Here is a 21,808-nt window from a genome sequence, read left to right as displayed (position 1 = left end):
GCAAGCTATTTTATTTAAGTTCCCTTTCAAAGCTGAGGCCATCTTAAACAGCCTCTGTTTCAGCACTGGACACAAGTGCAGAAAACCTTTACAAAGCTAGGTGCTGAGCAATGGAGAAAGTTCTTGTGTGAAGAGCTAGGCTGAATTTACTTAGCCATTCTCATTGCCAGAACCAGCAAATCCCAAGACAGTATGCAATGCCCAACCACAAAACATATGCTTCCCTTGGGTCCTGTGACATCACCATGCTTGATCTTGCTTTATAAAGACCTCTGACAGCCCAGTCAAGAGGTGGGTTTGGCCTACTACCTGCTAAAGTGGGGTGTTTGAAGTATCTCCTGGCCAATAATCAGACTTACAATTTTCTGTACTGTTTTTCCTATTACTTTTGAATGAAATGGGTCCATAATTATATTCTAAAATGCCTGCAATTGTTTTCAAGGCTCAGATAGTGTTTGTTGATTTCACAAATAAAGCTATCACCCAAGTAAGATTCACCCAGAAGTCCCGTCAAGTGAAGTCCTTATTAAGAGCATAAACTCAACTTAGAGGTCCTGGATTTGAATATTGCCTCCAACATTTACTTATAAATTGCAGCAAGTGTTAAGATGCTGCGAGACAGCAAATGAGATCAGTCTGGCTCACAAGGAAGGCTCCAAAGATTTTAGCTATTATTAATAATCCTAATTATGGTTTTCAGGTTATCACATATTTTTCTTCACCATTTCATGAAGTAGGGAAGCAGGATCATCCTTTATTTTTTTTTTTTTGTGGTACGCGGGCCTCTCACTGTTGCGGCCTCTCCCGTTGCGGAGCACAGGCTCCGGACGCGCAGGCTCAGCAGCCATGGCTCACACGCTCCGCGGCATGTGGGATCTTCCTGGACCGGGGCATGAACCCGGGTCCCCTGCATCGGCAGGCGGACTCTCAACCACTGCGCCACCAGGGAAGCCCCCTACGTACAACTTTTAAATGCCTGGAGCTTGACAAATGTTTATACTTCTGTAAACACCTTTCTCAGGCAACCTCCCACCACAGCCATCACTAGTCTCAAGTTACCATTAGTCTGCTGGCACTAGGTTCTAGTTTCACAGAAATGGAACCATCTATGTGCTCTTTTGTGTCTGGCTTCTTTTGCTCAGCATGTTTGAAATTCAGCCTCATCCCTTGTTGCTTTTATCATTGTTCCTTTTTATTGTCAAGTAGTACTCAGTGTGGATATACCCATTTGTTTGGCAATTTATCAAAGGCTTTGAAACTAAGGGTCAAAATCCAGTTTGTTTTTAAAGCTTACTGCAGCTGGTAAGAATACATTGGAATGGTGCGACAGTGGCAGTAAGGAGGCCAGCAAAAGAGCTGTTACCAGTCCAGGCTCAAGCATGGTAGCTGGGGCCAGGTGGCTATGTGCCAGTTTGGTGTTGGGAGTCGGACACAACTACATTCGATTCCTAGCTCTCGGCTGGCAAATTCACAATTTTCTGAGCAAATTCTCATCTGTAAAATTCCTGGTTGTCTGAAGGGTAGCTGAGAATGTATGTTGACTGCTTCCCCAATGGAATGCAATCCCTGAAGGGCAGTTACCTGTTTTGCTTGCTGATTAATCCTAAGCCTTAAATACATACTTTGGGACACAGTACTTACATGTTTAGATTCTTCCTACCTCATTTTCAAGTGAAAGTACACTAACAGCACTGCAATCTGACACTCGTTTTCCACCTCTCTCCAATCTTAAGAATCACAAAATTCAGGGAGTCTATAGAATACAAATATTTTGGAGAAGGATGAGAGAACCTCCAGCCTAAGAACATAGGACAAATGCAGCCTCAAGTCTTCAATCGGATGAAGTAGCTTAATCAGAAAAGTAGACACAAAGTAGCACAAAATCAGCTCTTGGAACTTTCAGATTAAAAAGGGATGTCTACTGCCAAGTTCAGGAGTCAAGGAGCAACTGGCTCTTCGTTAAGATCCGGCTGGAAGGTGGCCTTACACTTTCTGAAATAACTTTAACCCTGCATCTCCACAGTGCAGACTACTAACCCTTAATAGGGTATTTTTTGTGACCCTCAACCTTTTTCCTCGGATAATTTCAAAGAAAAACACCCCCCCAGGCAATGTAAACATAACCTCCCCACCCCACCCCCATCATCCAGTTAATCGCTTCCGGCAAGCTTTACGACACACCACTATAAACCTCATTTTAACATCATGTGCATGATCCCGTAATTTCAGCCTGATCTGCTCTCCCCAAATGGCCTTACTTTATTAACCTATTTTGTCCTCTGGTTCAGGTTGAAGGTAACTCTGTCAAGTTCTCACCCACAACCTAACCATATGTGATAAAGATACTAAGATACCAAATGAAAAGAAGCTTCCTGCAGACAGCCAACAAGTGTGTCTCTGCCCTCCTAGTGCTCAAAATGTTCCCCTTGCTTTCCCAAAGGGTCTGATCTGATCATCCAGGTTAAGTCTTCGAAACAATACTGGGTTCAGTATTAATGAGTATCACTCCCACCAAGGCTGCGGTCTCTAAACGCCATTCTTTTTAAATAAGGAACCAGAGCTCCTTGGAAAAATGGATCATTCCAGGTCTAGAAAGAAAAGCTGTTTATCTTGTTCAAGATAAGCCTGGAACATTCTGTCACACTAGAAAGCGAAAAAGAAGTCGTATCAAAGACTACTTACTGGAGTCAGTGATGGTAGGAACAAGCTTGAAAAGGATTCCGTTGGCCAAAAAGATACAGTGGATTGAAATACAAATATATAAAAATATGACTTCAGTGGCCATCATTAAAAAAAGTCTACAAATAACAAATGCTGCAGAGGGTGGAGAAAAGGGAACCCTCCTACACTGTTGATGGGAATGTAAATTGGTGCAGCCACTATGGAAAAGTGGAGGTTCTGAAGAAAACTAAAAAGTTACCTGACAAAACTATAATTCAAAAAGATACATGCACCCCTATGTTCACAGCAGCACTATTCACATGGAAGCAACCTAAACGTTCATGAGCAGATGAATGGATAAAGATGTGGTTCATGTATACAATGAAATAGTACTCAGCCATAAAAGGAATGAAATAATGCCATTTGCAGCAACATGGATGGACCTAGAGATTATCATACTAAGTGAAGTCAGAGAAAGACAAATACCATATGATATCACTTACATGTGGAACCTAAAATATGGCACAAATGAACTTATTTACAAAACAGAAACAGGCTCACATAGAGAACAGACTTGTGGCTGCTGAGGGGGAGGGGGGAGGGAAGGACAGAGAGTTTGGGATTAGCAGAGGTCAACTATTATATATAGGATGGATAAACAACAAGGTCCTACTGTATAGCACAGCAAACTATATTCAATATCCTGTGATAAACCAAATGGAAAATAAAAAAGAATGTCTATATGTGTATAACTGAGTCACTCTTATGTACAGCAGAGATTAACACTGTAAATCAACTATACTTCAATTAAAAAAAATTTTTTTAAATACTGTAAAAAAAACTGAATTCAGGACACTCACTTTTTACTTTCAGGAAGTCAGCTTCTTTAGAAGAGGAATTCCCTAAGTCACAAACCTAGAGTAGTAGTTCAACTTTCAGATTACTACCATGTTTAGTTAGCTGATGTCTAATAACTAGCACTATTGGTGACTTCTGAGGCACAGGGAAATCTTTAATTCCTGCGCTTCCAAAACAGAAGCCCTATCTGGATCTGATGAGCTCTATTTAATGAGCTGGGAACAGGACAACCAGTAAGGCCGATTGCTTTCCCTCAGAATGGTGAGAAGTCCTTTTGGGTTTCCTGCCACATAAAAGTGCCCATCAGGTAAACCAAAGTTAAGGTTTAACTTCTATACAAAGCAACTCAAATATTAAAAATTTCAGACTTACTATTTGTTTAAGACAGTATTATGCAGCAAGTATATTTCTACTTCTGAACATGTTAAGGGACTAATACTAATAACTACCACACTCCTACATCACATAGTATAATAAAAAACACTATCTAGGGAATGAATGACTCAACTTTAATTGTACTTGCATTATTTGAACACCAATAACTTCAAATTAATGTATAGGATGGTTAAGTGATTTGGGATTGTTCTATCAATTTAAAGTAGATGATCTTCTATATCTGAAGTACATAAAAACAAAGAACACTGAATATTTACCATCTCCTACTGTGCCTCCATTAAAATAAAGACATTAAGAGATAAGCTACAAGGACAGACATGGCCTGGAGAAAAGAAACTGAATAATCAATGAAGAAAACCACAATGTAAATGAGTAGAAGAACCCAACACCTGGAAACCTGAGATTAGACTAGACAGTACTGCACCAGTATTTTCCCCCACCCTCCAAAACTAGTTTACTCTGGAAAACCACCCCAGAAATAGAAACGCTTAAAATCTGCAGACCCCCATCAAAATATCTGAAACTAGAGCCCAGTCAACAAGTACCACCCTCCTAATCAATACAAAAGATAAAATAAACAGGCTGGTGCGGGAGGGAAACAAGTAAACAATGCATGGAATGAGAAAAAGTTTCTTCAGACTCTACATAGTGCATCCCAAGAACCAAGCAAGAGCATTTGGAAGTTAAAAAAAATAAAAGCAACACAAATTTGAAGACAGAAAATAAAGTCTCTCTCCTAAAGTTTAAACAAAAAGGAATGAAGAAAAACATCCAAGAGAATCAAACAGAAGGCCTAAGAATGGATGGGAGTTAAGTAGAAGGGTAAAATCTCCCAAGTAAAAGGCCCAGACCAGAGAACTGCATCTCTGGAGAACAGACCCACAGTCCACCCAAGGGCCCAAGAACAAGTCTACGAGACACATAAAATTCCAGAACACCAGCAATAAAGCAATCTTAATTAGCTCTCAGAAAAACTGGTCATATACAAAGAATACACAAAAATGGAATAGACGAGGCCAAATAAGGCAGCTCACACCCAAAATTCAGAGAAAAAGATTCGGCTTACAAGGCAGCATGTAATTTGATGTCAAAAATCAAGATGTTTTCAGGTATGCAAAAAAAATCAGAATACTTCCCCCATCTATTGGGAAACTACTGGAGGATATACCACAGCAAAACAAGCAGAACAGGAATCTAGCCCTGACCATCATGCAATTGAATTTTGGTCTAACAGATGAAGGGGTCCCAAGGTTTAGTTCCTGAATGTCCTCACATAACCACCACATGCAATAAATTAACTTCCCCTATGGATCTCAAATATGTACTATTTTGGATAAATTAAGAAAACAGTCACAGAAATAATTTTGTGTTCTGGTTCAGATAAAGAACCCAGGTTGAGAAAGGCTGCTGCAGGCTACTTAACATGCCAGATTTTCTTTGGGAGTGAAAAGGCTAGGATAGGTGGATAAGAAGGTCTGATGAACATTTGATTATAATTAACTATTATTAAGAGGTGGTAAGGTAAAAGCACTAAGCCCTCTTGATGAAAAATAGATTGGTTAACTCTGAGAAGCAGAACTATTTGGAGGGGTAGGGCAGGATACTATTTTAGAGATTTTGGAATACTATTTGACACTTTTACTATGTACACGTATTTCTTTGACGAAGTACAAAGAGGATAACAGAAAGAGAAACAGTGCTACTGTATTAAAATACTGAGTTTATTTCACATGTATATTTTTGTCTCCCCACCATTTCCATTTGTCTGACCACCACTACTACTATGTCCTATCATAACATTCCATACATACTTAAAACCAAGCAAAGGGTGGAGTTCCATCTTTAAAAACTAAACAGGCATTTTGGACAACACATTCTTGGCAATGGAACCTGGACAACATTTATCAGACACGGTAGGGAAAGTTCTCACTCTGCATTATAAAAAGGACAGCCAGATATCAACTGTTACAGAAATGAAATAAGACGGAAAATTTTAACAAACTGTTTAAACTATTTTCTTAAAGAGACTTCCTCCACTGCCAGAGATCTTGAATAGCCTGGAAAAAAAAAAAAGAGAAAAGAAATGTGGTTAAAAAACCACAACACTTCATACACCCCAATAAATTAAACCACGTCTCTGTACAATTCAACATATCTATTTTTCATTCTACCACCAAAAAGGTTCACTCTAGATAATTAAGAACTGATTTCAAGGAAATTTATACTTAGGCATAATTTAATTTCAAATACTTCGATTCAGGCATAAAATCATGTGATTTTTGTACGCAAAATCACTTTTATACTAATATACATTTAACAACTTAGATATTTAGTTAAGGAAACAAAGACCAGTTAGGCCAATGTTGCCTCCATGTTATCTGCTTTCAGGCTGCCAGATTTAGAGAAAAACATGCACCTGTACACGGCACACATAAAAGTAAGTACGCTTATCTGAAATAAACTATATAAATATACCAAAGTTACATCTTTTTTTACCTCTAGTTATATTTCCCTGATGATGTGGGATCTCAACAGTTCCTTATTTTGCATAATAAAATTCCTTAATTACAGTCTTATATTTTGTTTACCTTTTAAGTTTATACAGTGGTCACATCCAAATTATTTCATTAATGAGAACACATACTAGCATTAGCATTATGAGACACTATATATATTTAACATGTTCTGCCATATTAGCTACTCAGACAAGCTCTTCTGGTTTGCTGAAACACAGAACACCATCTTCCATGACTAACTTGCTTTTCCATTCTTCAAGTCTAATGATTTAAAATATTATCCAGGTCTTCCCTGGTGGCACAGTGGTTGAGTCGCCTGCGGACGCAGGGGACACGGGCTCGTGCCCCGGTCCGGGAAGATCCCACATGCTGTGGAGTGGCTGGGCCCGTGAGCCACGGCCGCTGAGCCTGCATGTCCAGAGCCTGTGCTCCGCAACGGGAGAGACCACAGCAGCGAGAGGCCCGCGTACCGCAAAAAAAATAATAATAAAAAATAAAAATTAAAATAAAAAAATATTGTCCAATGACCAAAAAGAAGAGATCCCTCATCAATTTCTACATCCCTCTTCAACATATAATTCATTCTACTTGTTCTCATGCTGGTATTTAGTAACATCCATGTAAAAGAGCCAAAATCTTCAAGTGATAAAAAACATTTCAAATGACAATCATGTAAGTGCAGTATTAATTATCTACTTCAAGTTGGTGTTTCTTTTCCTATTCATGAATAATGCCTCTTAAAAAAAAACAGTCTTGATGTTTTTGTCAACTGTTCAAAGGATTCAACAAGTTCTTTTAAAGCAATGGAGAATTTCAATGACTTTTCTCTTCTTTTAATTTACGTGGTCCTACTGCTGAAGAGACATTTAAATAAGCAGGTTTCACTCAATGGATTATTTAAAAGAACTTTGGGGGCCTTTTCTTCAAAGTGTTTCAGTGCTTCAAATAAATAGGATTTTCTTAAATACTGTTTTTAAACACAGCCATTGGATTTCAAATGCAATAGAACTGAATACCATGTCAACAAATATCAGTCATTCGCTAATCATTACGTTGAATACAAATACTGAAGAACATTTTCATGACACTCTAATGTAAAAAAAAAAAAAGCCAGACGCTACTTGACTTACGTATTATATAGAATATTGAATGGGACAGAAAACACCTTCGAATACATCATGTTTTGCTTCAACTTCGAGTAAATACTGCTTGCACCTTTATATAAACATTCAGCAAGGTTTTTATCTGTAGTCTTTCCACAAAAGGCAGTACAATTTTTTTCATTAACTCTTTAAATTCAAGAGTTTCTGCAAAAATTTGCTATTATTTCTCAGGTTCCATCTGGATTTTATTACCCAAATCCTCATAAACAACTCTTTTGCAGAAGATAAACTGCACAAGTAATGGGAAGGTATTTTACACATTGTGATTACTTACATCTGCAGCTATGCCATAAAAATGTGACATATTCAGTGTTTTGATAATTTCATAATAGTAAACTGAGATATATTTTTTATTATTGCAGAAATTTAATCCTGGCACTTGAAAACAGCTTTCAGTTTTTAAGTCAGAAAATATTTCTGATAGCAGTGAATTCAGTCATTTTCAGCTGCAAGACTGACGTTACGCTGTTTGGAAGGCCCTTGCAACTTTAGTTACTTTATCTTCACCTGAATTTTTCTTAATCAAAAATTTTATTTTACCACTTGCTTTGGTATTAGCTGAAAAAATTATATAGCTCTTATGCTTACCTGTTATAGATGATGGTTTATATATCTCACTTTCTACCATTTTCAATACTGAATTGACAATTACACACTGCATAGTTTTAAAAGGACTTTTATGTTTACTAAATGTCCGCAGAAAATTCACATAATTTACACTGGCTTTTTGGGATTCAAATATACACAAAAACAGAATAGCAACGAAAAGAATCGAAAAGATTGAAACTGGTCATCTCGTGACCACAACAAGGAAGGCTGAATTCACAATAAACAAGTAAAGAGTATTAAACCACTGAAAGGGTTTCAAACTGAGAAAAATAGTGCTGCCATTTTAAGTGATTTAAGTACTAAATACTGTGGTAGAAAAAGATCTCTAAATAACAAATTTGATTTATTGAAGAAAGCTGAATACAGGAGACTTAGGGAGCGCTGACAAAAACCATTAAACACAGAATATGTCCTGTATGTACATGATGCCTAGCAACCCTGTGTAACTGCTTTTACATTTTCCTTTACAATCTGCGAGTCAGCAACTATAAATAAGACAGTAAAAATAAATTTATTTTTAGAATAAATAGAATATTTATTTAGAAAATAAAAATTTTCTTCTATTGACAAAATACCTTCTTCACATTAAGAAATACAAGATCTAACTCAACTGATTTTACACTTCGGTTGATTTCAGCAAAATGTGCTTCTCATAACATCTATGGAGAAAATCATCTCTGCCAACTCACAAGAAAGCAAAGAACAGACTGACCCAAGTAGCCAAATGGAGCAGCAAGGAAAACCGCAGCTCATTTCCTTAGCCAACATAGTACCAAAAGCAAAACTGAGTTCAGTAACCAAGAGATAATTTACCAACTATATAAAAGCTGGGAAAAATGTACGAAAAAAGTTATCTCCTCAGTCTCTGCCAACTAAATTCTTAAGAGTTTCCATGTATTTAATCTGAAGTATTGTCTGTGGTTAGGAACATTTTAAAAGAAGCCAACACCTAAAGAGACTAAACAAATAGCCATAATAAGTCACAATAAAAATTTTGGATTTGATCATGTCTCCAACAAAGTTCAGTTACCTCCTGGTCAGTCATCCGGAAACAATTCTTCACATAATTGATGAATTTGGCTTCCACTTTGGGAAGGGAACCACCCTATTGAGACAAAAGCATTATTAAGGGTAAGTATAGAAACATTGTTTTTGAGGGAGATTGTTAGAAATTCCTCAAAGATTTGAGTGCTGTTTATTATATGGATCATTGTGATTCATTCCTTGTCTCTTCAACTCCTTCATTTTAATACTGAATAAATCCTTTTTTAGGCCTAGAAAGACATGTTTGTATAACATATTAGGACCTAGGTCTTCCACAAGTACTCTCATACTGAATAAGGTTTGTCCAAGTTTCAAATTCCCTGCCCCCACCCAGCCACTCTAAAAACACGAAGTATAAGCTATGCTTGTGATTCTTCAGGAACTCAACCATCAACTTGACTGCCTACTGTATTTATCTAACAAGTCGGCTTTATCACCATCCTCTACCACCCAGGACCAAATACATTTCACTAAACTCTAAACTTCGCCATTCCTTTCAATTATGGACACAGGGAAGAAAGCACAATAGTAGTAACACCAAATTATTTTCAAAGTATATGTCACCAAATATTTTCAAAAATCTTGAAACGTTTATACTTATCTCTGCTCTGGAATTACCTTAACGCATTAATTTTTTCACTTTTGTTTCCTATTTTGATAACTAAATTTTGATTTTCCTTGTAACCTGAATCTTCTGTGCATTTTAAAAGGATCAAGAAGGCTTCAGGTATGGTGTAAGATACTTAACTGCCTCATCACCTAGAAAATAAACCTCACTATAATTTACACTTTTAAATTATTGTCACATACATTCTTATTTGATTCAAATATTTATTGAGCAGCTAGGGAGATACAAAGGTGATTAAAATATGGTCAAAGAGGTGAGGCAAATGCACAAGTAATAGAAAGCAAAGTATAAGGTTCACTGGATCACAGCAGTCAAAAGAAAGTGTTTTAGAAGATCAAGAGATTGCTTCCAGCCTGGAAGCGGGGTATGGGTGGGTGGCAAATCAGGAAAGGGGATTGAGTTAAAATAGAAGACTTCAGTCTGGATTGTTGATGATACTCAGTTTGGACTATATTTGTCTCTCCTTTTCCTCTCTCCCCATCTTTGGGCTTAATTTACCAGTAGTGCCCAGGATTGTTCAATGCGCCTGCAATTAAACCAAGGAGATAGGACCATATTAAAATTAGGGGGAGGGGTATCTAAAATGTCATTTTAGAACGGTACGCAAGGGATAAAAATAAAGCAGCGATACCAGGAAGGCTAAAAGGTTTACAGTAGTACTAAAGCAAAATCAAGAAATACATTCTGGTTCTAAAATGTTAGTTTTCCAACTGACTCATAACTGCACAATGAAAGGAAATCTACGAAGCCATGTAGAACCTAGAGAGCACAGAAAAAACATAGGGAAAGGGAGTCAGTAACTTTTCCTCACCATCCCGCATTTATTCTCAATAATTGGGGTCTGAGAATATTCACAGAATTTTAAAGTTTCTCTCAAATGTGTTTCAAGGCATTAAAACCAATTACTCCATACTCCGGAGTTCACTGAAGTTTACTAAGTGCATCCCCCCCACCCCAAATCAAGCAAGGCAAGTAGGAAAAAAGCTAATCCTCTTTTCACACATTTCCACTAAGACAAAAGGAGACTAAATGTAAACACGTTAGTCACTCAAATTCAAGATATTATCACACGTATTGCCTGGTGACATCTTGGTGCAAATGGCAAATAGAAATGACTCAATTTGTTGGAGAATGTTTCTGACTACAGTCAAACACGAGTAATTTTTTTAAAAACTACAACACCAAGCGGCCAAAGACTACTTTTCCAGCTGTTTGCAATTTTAGAAGACTCAAACGCCCTCTGCTGGTACTGTGGCATCCCATGACCAGAACAGGTGAAGGGAAATGCTCTCATTTTAACATCTAAGGTAAGAATATATCTTACAATCAACTTACTTGTATTCCTTTTATAATGGAAAATAAAGCATATGTCACTTCAAATATGCAAAAAAATCAACAGAGACTATAAATTAATGTAAGTAACTAGTAATTCATTTTTGAGATAATTTCACACAAGGGCAAGTATATTAACTATAAAAAATGAGGAAGAGTCCTGTTCTAAACCCCAGAAAGGTAAAATTACCAATTTAGTTCCTTTAAGGAAGACAATTTTACTCACTTTTTCTATACTTGCTTGCATTTTTGCTTTAATGTCTTCTACAGAGCTAGGTCCTTTCGGTGTTTTAGGAGTTTTTTCCTGTTTTTTGAAGGATTCTTGACCCTGGGAAAAAAGGCGAATTTTAACATCATAAGAACTCTTAAGACCCACTCTACCTGGATTTTCTCAACAAAATTCTTACAGTCCTTTGTAAAAACAAGTATACACCAGAATTGAGTTAAATGAATTCGTGTCTCAACAATTATTTTTAAATTATTGCTTAAGAAAGGAATAGGAAATAGTTTGAGCCTGCATTTATATTCAACACAAGGTCAGTTCTACACTTAAAGTATATTATCAAAAAAAGAAACCAGAAGGTCCCCAAGAATGAAGCAACAAAGTTAACGCAGCTTGATGCCTGGGGCCCATTCCATAGCATTTAAATGATAATCTCCCAACATGCGGCCAGCACCAGAAACTGCACTATGCGATAAACATACCTTTCAACAAGCAAGAACCCTTATATGACACAACTGTTTGTACCACAATAAAAATCTTTCTGTCGGCTTTCTCCCCCATTAGAAAGCCACGGCAATATACAGTTGACCCTTGAATGTCAACAGGTGACGCCAGCCCTCCACGTGGCCAAAAATCTGTGTATAACTTGTCGGCCCTCCACATCTGTGGTTCCTCTGCATCCAGATTCAACCAAACGTGGATATGCAGTACTGTAGCATTTACAAAAAAAAAAAAAAACCGTGATAAATGGACCCATGCAGTTTAAGCCTATGTTGTTCAAGGGTCAACTGTCTAACTATATGACAGTGATTACCAATAAAATAATCACATCTTAGCTCTTCGACACCAGCTACAGGCGTTCTCCAAAGACCTACCAAATTTTTAAAAGTAGATTCTTCCACAGAAGAACCTAACTACTTCAATGGAGCTTGTATTTGTATGTTACCACTTACTTTTGATCTTGGTGTTGATGGTTTTGAGTCTTTTCCATTCTGGTTTGATTTTTGTGCATTTTTGGCTGGAGTATCTCGTACAGACTGCAATTACAAATTAATCTTAGTCAATGCCCCTCCCTACATAACAGACATATTAGTACAAATAAAACTGCCCCAAACCATGGCAAAAGCAGCAGTCAGGCTAAGAGAAACAATCATTTCGACAAAAGATTACAAAAGGGTTAACAAACAGACAGAAGGCTATATAAAGAAAATAGGTAATTCCCCACTATTAGAAAAGTTTCCAGGATAGCCCTACTCAAGAAAAATTTGAAGTATGAGATCATCTTCTCCTAAGACAATTTTCAATAACCACAAAACAAGCCAATGGCAAAAATTCCCATCATTTTGTTATTAGCTATTTCTGATAATCTTATACTACTGTATCTTACTTACTTTCTTTACTGGAGCTTTTTCTTCAGCTTCCTCATCATCAAAGTCATCATCATCATCACTACAAATGAAATAAGTCCTTATTACTGATTCAATGCACTCAACAAATCTAGAAAGCTTATCCAGAAAGTGGATGAACCTACAAGTTTAGTCATTCAAAGCATGAAGAGCTTTCAAACTTTTGTGGGTTGACAAAAGAACTGACAGCACAATCTTGAACACGAATTCATTTTCACTGCAACATTATTCACAATTACCAAGTGGTAGAAGCAACCCAGGGAATTCCCTGGCAGTCCAGTGGTCAGGACTCCGCACTTCCACTGCAGCGGGGCACAGGTTCAATCCCTGGTTGGGGAACTAAGAGATCCCGCATGCAGCACGGTGTGAGCCAACCCGCCCCCCACTCCCAAAAAAGCAGCAACCCAAATGTTCATCAACAAATTGTAGGGAAAATGTCATATACGTATCTATATCAGGGAATATGCAGTCTTAGGGAAATCCTCAAATGTAGCACATGGATGAACCTTAAGGACATTATGCTAAGTGAAAGAACAGTCACAAAAGACAAATACTGTATGATTCCACTTATATGAGGTATCTAAAGGAATCAGTCTTTATAGAAACCAAAAGTAGACTGGTGGCTGGCAGGGGAGAGGTGGAAATGGGGACTTTTTGTTCAACGGTTATGGTTTTCAGTGTAACTAGATGAGCTTGAGACGTTACACAACAATGTGATTATGATTAACGCTACTGAACTGCACACTTAAAAAACAGTTAAGATGGGAAATATGGTGTTATGTTTTTTACAACTGAAAATAAATTTTTGAAAATGAAGTTATTTAAATAAATTAAAATAAATAGAAACATTCCAAATTCATGGACCAGTAAATATTAAGGTGGCAACTCTCCAAATTAATCTACAGATTTAACACAACCCCTAAAAGAATCCTAGCTGGTATCTCCATAGAAACTGATCCTAAAACTCACACTGAAACTCTAGGAACCCAAAGTAGCCAAAATCAATCTTGAAAAAGAACAAAGGTGAAGCATTCACATTAAGTAATTACAAACTAAAATCTATAAAAAGTACAAAGCAACAGAAATCAGAATAATGTTTCACCGGCGGAAGGATAGACATGGAACTGAAGAGTCCAAAAGTAAATATACATTTATAGTAACTATTTTCAAAAAGGGGGCAAAGACCATTCAATGGGGAAAAGTCTTTCACAAATGGTGCTGGGATTACCGGATATCCACAATCAAAAAAAAAAAATAAAACTGCCTCCTACCTCACAATAGATACAAAAATCAATTCAAAACGGATAAAAGGTAAGAGCTGAAACTATAAAACTTTTTGAAGATTTGGCAATGGTTTCTTAGGTCTGACACCGAAAACAATAAAAGAAATAAACCAAACTTTATGAAATTTAAGTTTTTCTGTAAAGGACCACCAACAGAGTATAAAGACAACCCATGGAATGGGAGAAAATGTTTGTAAATTCTACCTGATAAGGGATTTGTTTCCAAAATATATAAAAAGTTCTTACAGTTCAAAAATACAAAACGAGTAAAAGTACTGCTACATGCTACAAGGATGAATCTTAAACACTGTGATAGGGCTTCCCTGGTGGCACAGTGGTTGAGAGTCCGCCTGCCGATGCAGGGGACACGGGTTCGTGCCCCGGTCCGGGAAGATCCCACATGCCGCGGAGTGGCTGGGCCCGTGAGCCATGGCCACTGAGCCTGCACATCCGGAGCCTGTGCTCTGCAACGGGAGAGGCCACAACAGTGAGAGGCCCTCGTACCGCAAAAAAAAAAAACCCACAAAACATTGTGCTAAGTTAAACAAACCAGCCACAAAAGAGCACATATTGTATGATTCCATTTATATGAAATATCCAAAACAGGCAAATCTATAAAATACAAAAAGTACATTAGTGGTTGACTAGAGCTGGGGAAGATGAGGGGTTATAGCATAGTTTCTTTCTGAGGTGATGAAATGTTCTGAAATTGGCTGCACAACTGTGCATATACACTATAAAGCACCAAACTGTACACTCTAAATGGAGGAACTGGGGGGAAAAAATCCAATCACTGGAGAAGTCCACGAATAAGTACGAATCAGCAAATGGTGGAATTGGTTTAAATTGTAATTACTTCACAAACCAAACATTATATACTGGCCAAAATGGTTTCTCTTCCACACTACATAGTCTAAATAAAAAACAGGAGTAACTTCACCCATGTGCAACCAAAGAAACACTTCTTTCCAATACAGGGGTAAAAAATCTGCTATGTTAACTGGATAAAATACCATGTAGTATACATTTAAAGGCATATAACGTCTTTTAAGTAATTTTTAACAGTGATTTGTCAATTTTGGCCCTAGCACCCAATACCTGCATGGGCTACCCCACACTAAAAAAAAGATGACAATGGTTTCTATAAAACCACTACTGTAAGCAGTTTTATTAGGATATTCCCTAATAAAATAGGGGAAAAGGGTGTTTATGGAGAACCACCCTTTATTTTTTAAGTAACAGATATTTTCCTGGGTGGCACCTAGGCAAATCCCATTGCCACCTCAATGAAAAACAAGGAACACTCTCCACCACCCCCTCACCTGATCTGGCCCCTGTGGAAACAACACTGAACTTGTAAGAAAGCACAGCCCATGCTGCCCCAGGACCCAGCCATAACCATGAGCCACTTGGGGAATGGCCACTCTGGCCCCACGGGGGCCCCATGCCAGCCATGCTTGAACGCCTAACATTTTCAGGGCCCCCTAAAAACTGTCCTCCTAAGTCACCCCTTATAGCTCCCTGGCCACCCAGAATAATCCACCCAGGATGTATCTGTAAGCCATACTAACTTTTTTTTTTAACTTTTTATTTTATATTGGAGTATAGTTGATTAACAATGTTGTGTTGGTCATACTAACTTTTAATGTACTACATGGTCTTCAGCTTTTCTTGCTTACATCAACAGCAGTCAACCAACCCCATACCATACCCCTTCCATCCCCAGAACAGAACCAACTGATCTGCCTTTTATTTTGTGGGTTCCAAGCCTTCTTGGATTATGGCTTACAATTTCCACATAATAACTACTTTTAACTAACAAACCTTGGGGCTCCTCTTAACGTTTTCATTGCCCCCTAACCAATGGAATCTTCTAAGACTTGTTATCCTCAAGGGATCCATTAACTGCCTCTACTTATACATGTATCTGACTACCCTTTTTTCCCTTTTATGAAAACTTACCGATTTGGACCTTGTCACCATCTACACTTTTCATTCCTCCCTCACCACCTAACTTAAAAGACAGCTTAGAGAAGACATGGAAGACAAGAACGTAAACTATTTACACTGTAGTTACATCAGGAATTATCCCCATTTTAAAGACAGGAAATCTTCCAAAGCTCAGGCATAGTCAAGTAGTAACAAACACCAACTATATTGAGTTTGTTTTTAAGTTTAACATGCAGGTAATTTTGAATTTTGTGTGTGTGTGTGTGGTATGCGGGCCTCTCACTGTTGTGGCCTCTCCCTTTGCGGAGCATAGGCTCCAGACGCACAGGCTCAGCGGCCATGGCTCACGGGCCCAGCCACTCCGCGGCATGTGGGATCCTCCCAGACAGGGGCACGAACCCGTGTCCCCTGCATTGGCAGGTGGACTCCCAACCACTGTGCCACCAGGGAAGCCCCCTGAATTTTTTAAGCATTCAACTCTTTCCTATTTTCTGCTTCCACTGTCATGCTCAAAGGCCTTTTTAAAGGGCTACCAGCTTGGCTAGTTGAGGTCACTGAAAACCTACTTTGCAGATCTGATCATCAAATTAGTGCATGTTCTCTCAGTCTTAGATTCCATTTCAATTGTTTTCAGTAAATATATATTGGACCAACCTGAGAACTCAAGAACAAAGCTGACAAGCAATTAAAAATTCAATATTAATAAATTTCTGATATGGCTGCATATAGGAAAGACTAATTATGAGGAGCATTTTATTTCATAGCGTGTTTGTAACTTTACCATAATCTGACCTAGTTTAACAAACATATCAAATCTTGTTTACAACCAAATTTTAAGTTCTCCAGCAAAATCCTATTCTCTTTTAGAATCTAATTTTCTCATAAGGACCAGGACAACCATATGCCAAAATCCTTTGTGGGGAAAAAAAATCCTCAAGTGACAACTTACAAAATGAATATAGCTGGAACTATTCAGATTCTCTTTATGCCCAACCCATTTATTATAAACTGTTCAGCGTAAAATACAGACTTAGCATACAGTAATGTGTCCACTAAACCTTCCTCAGAAAAAAGGCACCTAGTCAAATACATCTGGGAAGTGCTGCATATTCCATCCTTTAACTCAGCTCATTTAACACAAACTGACAACCACTAATCATGATTTTGGTAAATCGTTTTTATAACCCCCCATACAACAATGTCAGGTTTCTAAGGGCATACTACTTACTCTTCATCATCATCGTCGTCGTCATCATCATCATCTTCATCTTCATCAGCAGCAAGTTTTACTTTTTTCTTAAAAAAATAATTGGACACACACTCGTAAGTAAGTACTAATCCAAACTACCAAACTAAAGGCCAGAATAAATTATGTATAGTAAATTGCATCTGTACCTGTGGAACCTTGCTACCACTTCCAGGGGCAGAACGCTTTCCAGATATACTTAGGAGCTTCACATCCTCCTCCTCTTCATCTTCTGACTCTGCATCTTCCTCCACAGCTAAAATAAAATTCTTTATTAGCCACTATTAAAATTCAACCAACAGCAAGAACTCAGAAAAAAGGGCACTGATAAGACACAGTAATGAGTATTTTAAAACTCAGATTCTATTAGAAAAACAGTAAAAATAAAAAAAAAAAGAACAAAATTTTTTAAAAGGAATTTGGTGGACTAATACTCATTACTAGGTTTTACATGCAAAACACCAGGCTCTTCTAGTTATAAATTACTAGATTCTCTCTCTCTCTCTTTTTTTTTTGGTGGTATGCGGGCCTCTCACTGTTGTGGCCTCTCCCATTGTGGAGCACAGGCTCCGGACACGCAGGCTCGTGGGCCTAGCCGCTCCACAGCATGTGGGATCTTCCCTGACCGGGGCACGAACCCGTGTCTCCTGCATCGGCAGGCGGACTCTCAACCACTGCGCCACCAGGGAAGCCCCTAGATTCCCACTTGAACCTATTACAGACAGCCGTACTAGAACTAAGCATACTTTATAAAGTCCAAATTGGGAACAAAGTAACTGCATTAAAAATAAGCATCATAACATAAAAATAACATACCTACTAAGTGCTGTCCGCTAATATGCACAGGCCCTGAACCACACTTCAACCGTAAGACCACAGGTGGTGTTATTTCAAAGCCCCCAAGGGAAACCTAAAAAGAAGAAATTATAAATCACTAAATATTGTGGGGGAAAAAAATGGTTACATGTTAGGTATAAAATCTGTTCATAACTTAAAAATGTTTCTGAACAAGCAAACCCATAAGCCAAATGAACAAATCAGTGAACCTGTTTTTTCCACCTCTGATAAACAAGCAGCTACCACCACGATGATCAGTCAACACCAGTGACAGAATATGCAGCTGTGACTACTAGGAAAAAACCAAACCAAATTCCCCAATCTCCTTGTAACCTAAATGACACTCACCTTAAGGCAACAGAATCAGAATTTGACATAAAATCCAAAGTGTAAATGTGCCCTTACCGTTGGCTGCACAGACATTTTCAAAGTTGCCAGTGTTACTTTAATTGGACTGCCTTCATAATTCATTGCCTCTGCTTCGACAATGTGCAATTCATCCTTTGCACCAGCCCCTAAACTGACCTGTGAATAGAAGAACAGTACTTCAACTTAAGTTTCCACCATTTTACAACCCCCCCAACCAGTTGTTTTAAAAAATCAGAACAATTATAAACCTTTCATTATTACCACTGATGGGAAACTGACTTGAGCACAATGTTGTTTTCAAGTTTTATGTGACTTTGACAATTTCTCATATTTGGTAAATCTTAACAATTACATAAAAATGCATTTGATGACAAAGATGTTTGTGTCATCACCCATGCCTAAGTACAAACCACCTTTTACTGGCCACCTAGAAGTTAAGTAGTAGGCTATAGGCTAGTGTCTGTGGAGAACAAATAAGATTTATATTTATCACTACCCTGAAGGGCATTTTAATACAACTGTAGAAGCGAAGAACATAAATAAGGAAAGAAAAATACTGCTGTAAAATAAGTATTAATCCACACGAATAGGAACTAAGAGACTGAAATCAAATGTTAAGTAGTTTATTTTGAAAAGTTTAAGTACCGTTCTTAAAGATAACTGGTGCTCATTTTCATCATTATCCACCTTAAAGTGATAATCTTTGTCGGCCTTTAGTTCACAACCTGTAAATGAAGAAAAAATTCAACTATAACAAGGAGAAAAATAACACTAAAAATTCAGTGTGTGTAACCAAAAAGTTAACTTGTGAACTAATTTTTACTATTCTAGCTACCAAAAGGCAAGGCAGAAGTACCTCTTCCTGGATTTCTTGAACACAAAATATAAACATCAAATAACATCCATACAGAGCTTTATAAATTCCACTTCCCACTACATTATTTTATGCTCAACTACACTACTATTCTCATGTAGAAACAGAATCAAAAATTTAGTAAACCTAGAACTGAAACCAACCCTAACATACAATGTTGATAAAATCCCATATATATTATATATATATATATAATATATATATATTATTTTAAAGTTGAATTACCTACCAAAACTCCCAGGTGCCAAATTTAGAAATGACAATGGTTACACAAACACCTACATCAACAGCTTGCATTTACAACAGAAAAACTACAAATGTAAAAGAACTAAAACTCATTACAGGGGTCAACATTCCATCTTCGAAGTAACAGAAATGATGTACATTAAATTCTGTTCAGAAATTATGTTTAAGACAATAGAAATATCCTAGGGATACTTCCAATAGCAAGAGTTAACACAAAAATTTTGATATAAATTTTGATGTAAACTGATCAGAAACGCCAGCTTTTCAAAATGCTAGAAGTAAAAGCCTTAATGCATAGTGCATGTTACTACTACCATTCATGAAAAAGCAAATTGTCTTAAATACCATCAGAATTAAACTTTATTTAATTTAAATAGTCCCATTTAGTTGTCACCTAATAGTTACTGGAATAGATGCTTAACTGTTATTGCTCAATTAACAAATCTCAGCATAGTATATAAGGAAACAAAATTAATTTGGGGCAGGATTTGCACTTACTTTAAATTAAAGCCTGACACAAAGGCTTCAACAATTCAGTTTAGTGAGACTGAAAAACCAACGAAGGCCCCTTAGTATGGTACTTGGTGTGCTCGAGGGGGGAAATTCCAAAACCCTGGCATAGAATTACAAGTTTAATTGTAATTCTGGCCTCCGCCAGTCTCCCCCCCTAGCCAGCCCCCACCCCAAATCATTTGTAATGCATCAGATCTGGAGGCAAGGGTCATGGGGTTAGATGTAGTCTCTTCCTACAAGTGCAACCTTCGTTAAGCCACTTCGGTTCTCTGAGCGGCAGTACCTCCTCTGCGAGGTGGACGCGGTGAAACAGAAAGAGGATTCTCTAAATGAGAACTAGCAGCATAGATGTTAAGCACCGAACAAAAGACTTCCAAGAGCCCTGGAGCTACCAACCACTTCACCTAACATTTCCGGCCCACCAGCCTCAATGAAGCCCCAGGACCCCAGGCTCGGGGGTGACAAGACACCAGTGAGCCCCGGATGCAGCGCCCACACCCCCCTCCTTCCCCCAACCACGTGGCAACCACGTGCTCCCCAGCGGTCGCGGCCTCCTCACGCCGGGCCGGGCCGGGTCGCATCTCCCTTGCCCCCAGCAACCAGCCGAGGCACCGGGGCCGAAGCTCGGTCGAGAGCTCCTGACCCTGAGGCCTGAGGACAACGCCATGCTCAATTGTTCCTCTCGTCCAGAAAGGAGGCCCAAGCCTCCTCACACCACGAACCCACAAAACCTCCTACACCACCAACGCGGAGCTCAGCCTCAGGCCCCCGCCCGGAATGAGAAGCCTACCAACTCACAAAACCCCAGAAAATAATTGTGCCCGGAGCTCCATCATGGGCCCCGCGTAACGGCCGAACCCTCAGCCGGTCGGTTCCACGTTACCTCAGGCCCTGGGCCTCGGACCGCTGACGCCTCAGCCTTCAGGCCGCCCCTCCTTCCCACCCCCCTCCGTGCTTCCGGCTCGCCCCTCCTGGGTCCCCATCCTGTAGGCGGCAGGACCCCGTCTGCTCGCTTCCCACTCCCTCAGGCCTCCAGCCTGCTTAGCTTTCCTCGCTAACCCAGGCCTCAATGGGATCCCGCCCCCCCACCAAAGCCTGCAGGCCCTGCTCGGCCTCGCTCCAACCCCCCAGCAGTTACCGAAAAGATAGTTCTGGGGCCTCAGGGGGCTCATGTCCATGTCCATCGAATCTTCCATGGGTTGGTGGCACGCACTTCGGTGGGAGAGAAAGTGGACGGAGATAAAAGACTACCGTTCGAAGGAACAGTCACGCAGGACGGAATCAGACCAGGGAAAGGACGCGGGCTCCCTGCGCACATATATAGCAACCTGGAGATCTCGCGAGAGCTCCTTAAGTCCCGTCTCCGCGCCTGTGCTCCGGAGCCCCCCTCCCCGCACGGTCGCCCTCTCGCGCAAGCGCTCTTCAACCTCACTCCTTTCTACCTCGTCCCCCACCTCCTCCAGGTACTTCGCGGGCTCCCACCGAGCACGCGCACTCGTACCCCGGCCCCACCCCTCCGCCGCAGCCGCCGCCTGTGCGCACGCGTGCTTACGCCCGGTAGCGCGCGTTCCCCGCCTTCTAGCCTTCCACGTCCTCTCCGGCTCAGGCGCGCGGGCCTTGCTAGAGGAGACTGCGCAGCCCACCCTGCAAAATG

The 21,808-nt window shown here is 39.2% G+C and overlaps 1 protein-coding gene across 3 annotated transcripts; it reads right to left on the bottom strand.

Annotated features, from left to right (window-relative positions):
* Positions 1-5,615: 5,615 nt before the first annotated feature.
* NPM1 (nucleophosmin 1) lies at positions 5,616-21,469 on the bottom strand. 3 transcript variants are annotated; one of them, XM_082651502.1, is made up of 11 exons: positions 21,293-21,469; positions 19,167-19,246; positions 18,558-18,677; positions 18,132-18,225; positions 17,465-17,571; positions 17,298-17,365; positions 12,822-12,879; positions 12,384-12,467; positions 11,434-11,535; positions 9,234-9,308; positions 5,616-5,972 (listed from the first exon to the last, which is right to left on the bottom strand). In XM_082651502.1, the coding sequence occupies exons 1-11, from the start codon at positions 21,348-21,350 to the stop codon at positions 5,934-5,936; spliced, it is 885 nt and encodes a 294-aa protein (XP_082507628.1). In that variant the 5' UTR covers positions 21,351-21,469; the 3' UTR covers positions 5,616-5,933. The 3 variants fall into 3 exon arrangements, with proteins under 3 accessions (XP_082507628.1, XP_082507627.1, XP_082507629.1); XM_082651501.1 differs by lacking the exon at positions 5,616-5,972 and having other exon boundaries at positions 8,770-9,308; XM_082651503.1 differs by lacking the exons at positions 5,616-5,972; positions 9,234-9,308 and adding an exon at positions 10,077-10,401.
* Positions 21,470-21,808: the final 339 nt, after the last annotated feature.

This window comes from Grampus griseus (assembly GCF_964374135.1).
Source record: "Grampus griseus genome assembly, chromosome: 3".
Lineage (NCBI taxonomy): Eukaryota > Metazoa > Chordata > Mammalia > Artiodactyla > Delphinidae > Grampus > Grampus griseus.
This window is presented reverse-complemented; position numbering and strand designations above follow the sequence as displayed.

Excerpts from the sequence above, each read along its gene's own strand:
- NPM1 (XM_082651501.1), bottom strand. The coding sequence starts at position 21,350 with ATGGAAGATTCGATGGACATGGACATGAGCCCCCTGAGGCCCCAGAAC. Across the intron at positions 18,678-19,166 it reads ACCAGTTATCTTTAAGAACG|GTCAGTTTAGGGGCTGGTGC; the intron begins GTACTTAAACTT and ends TTCTATTCACAG. Across the intron at positions 17,572-18,131 it reads TAGCGGACAGCACTTAGTAG|CTGTGGAGGAAGATGCAGAG; the intron begins GTATGTTATTTT and ends ATTTTATTTTAG.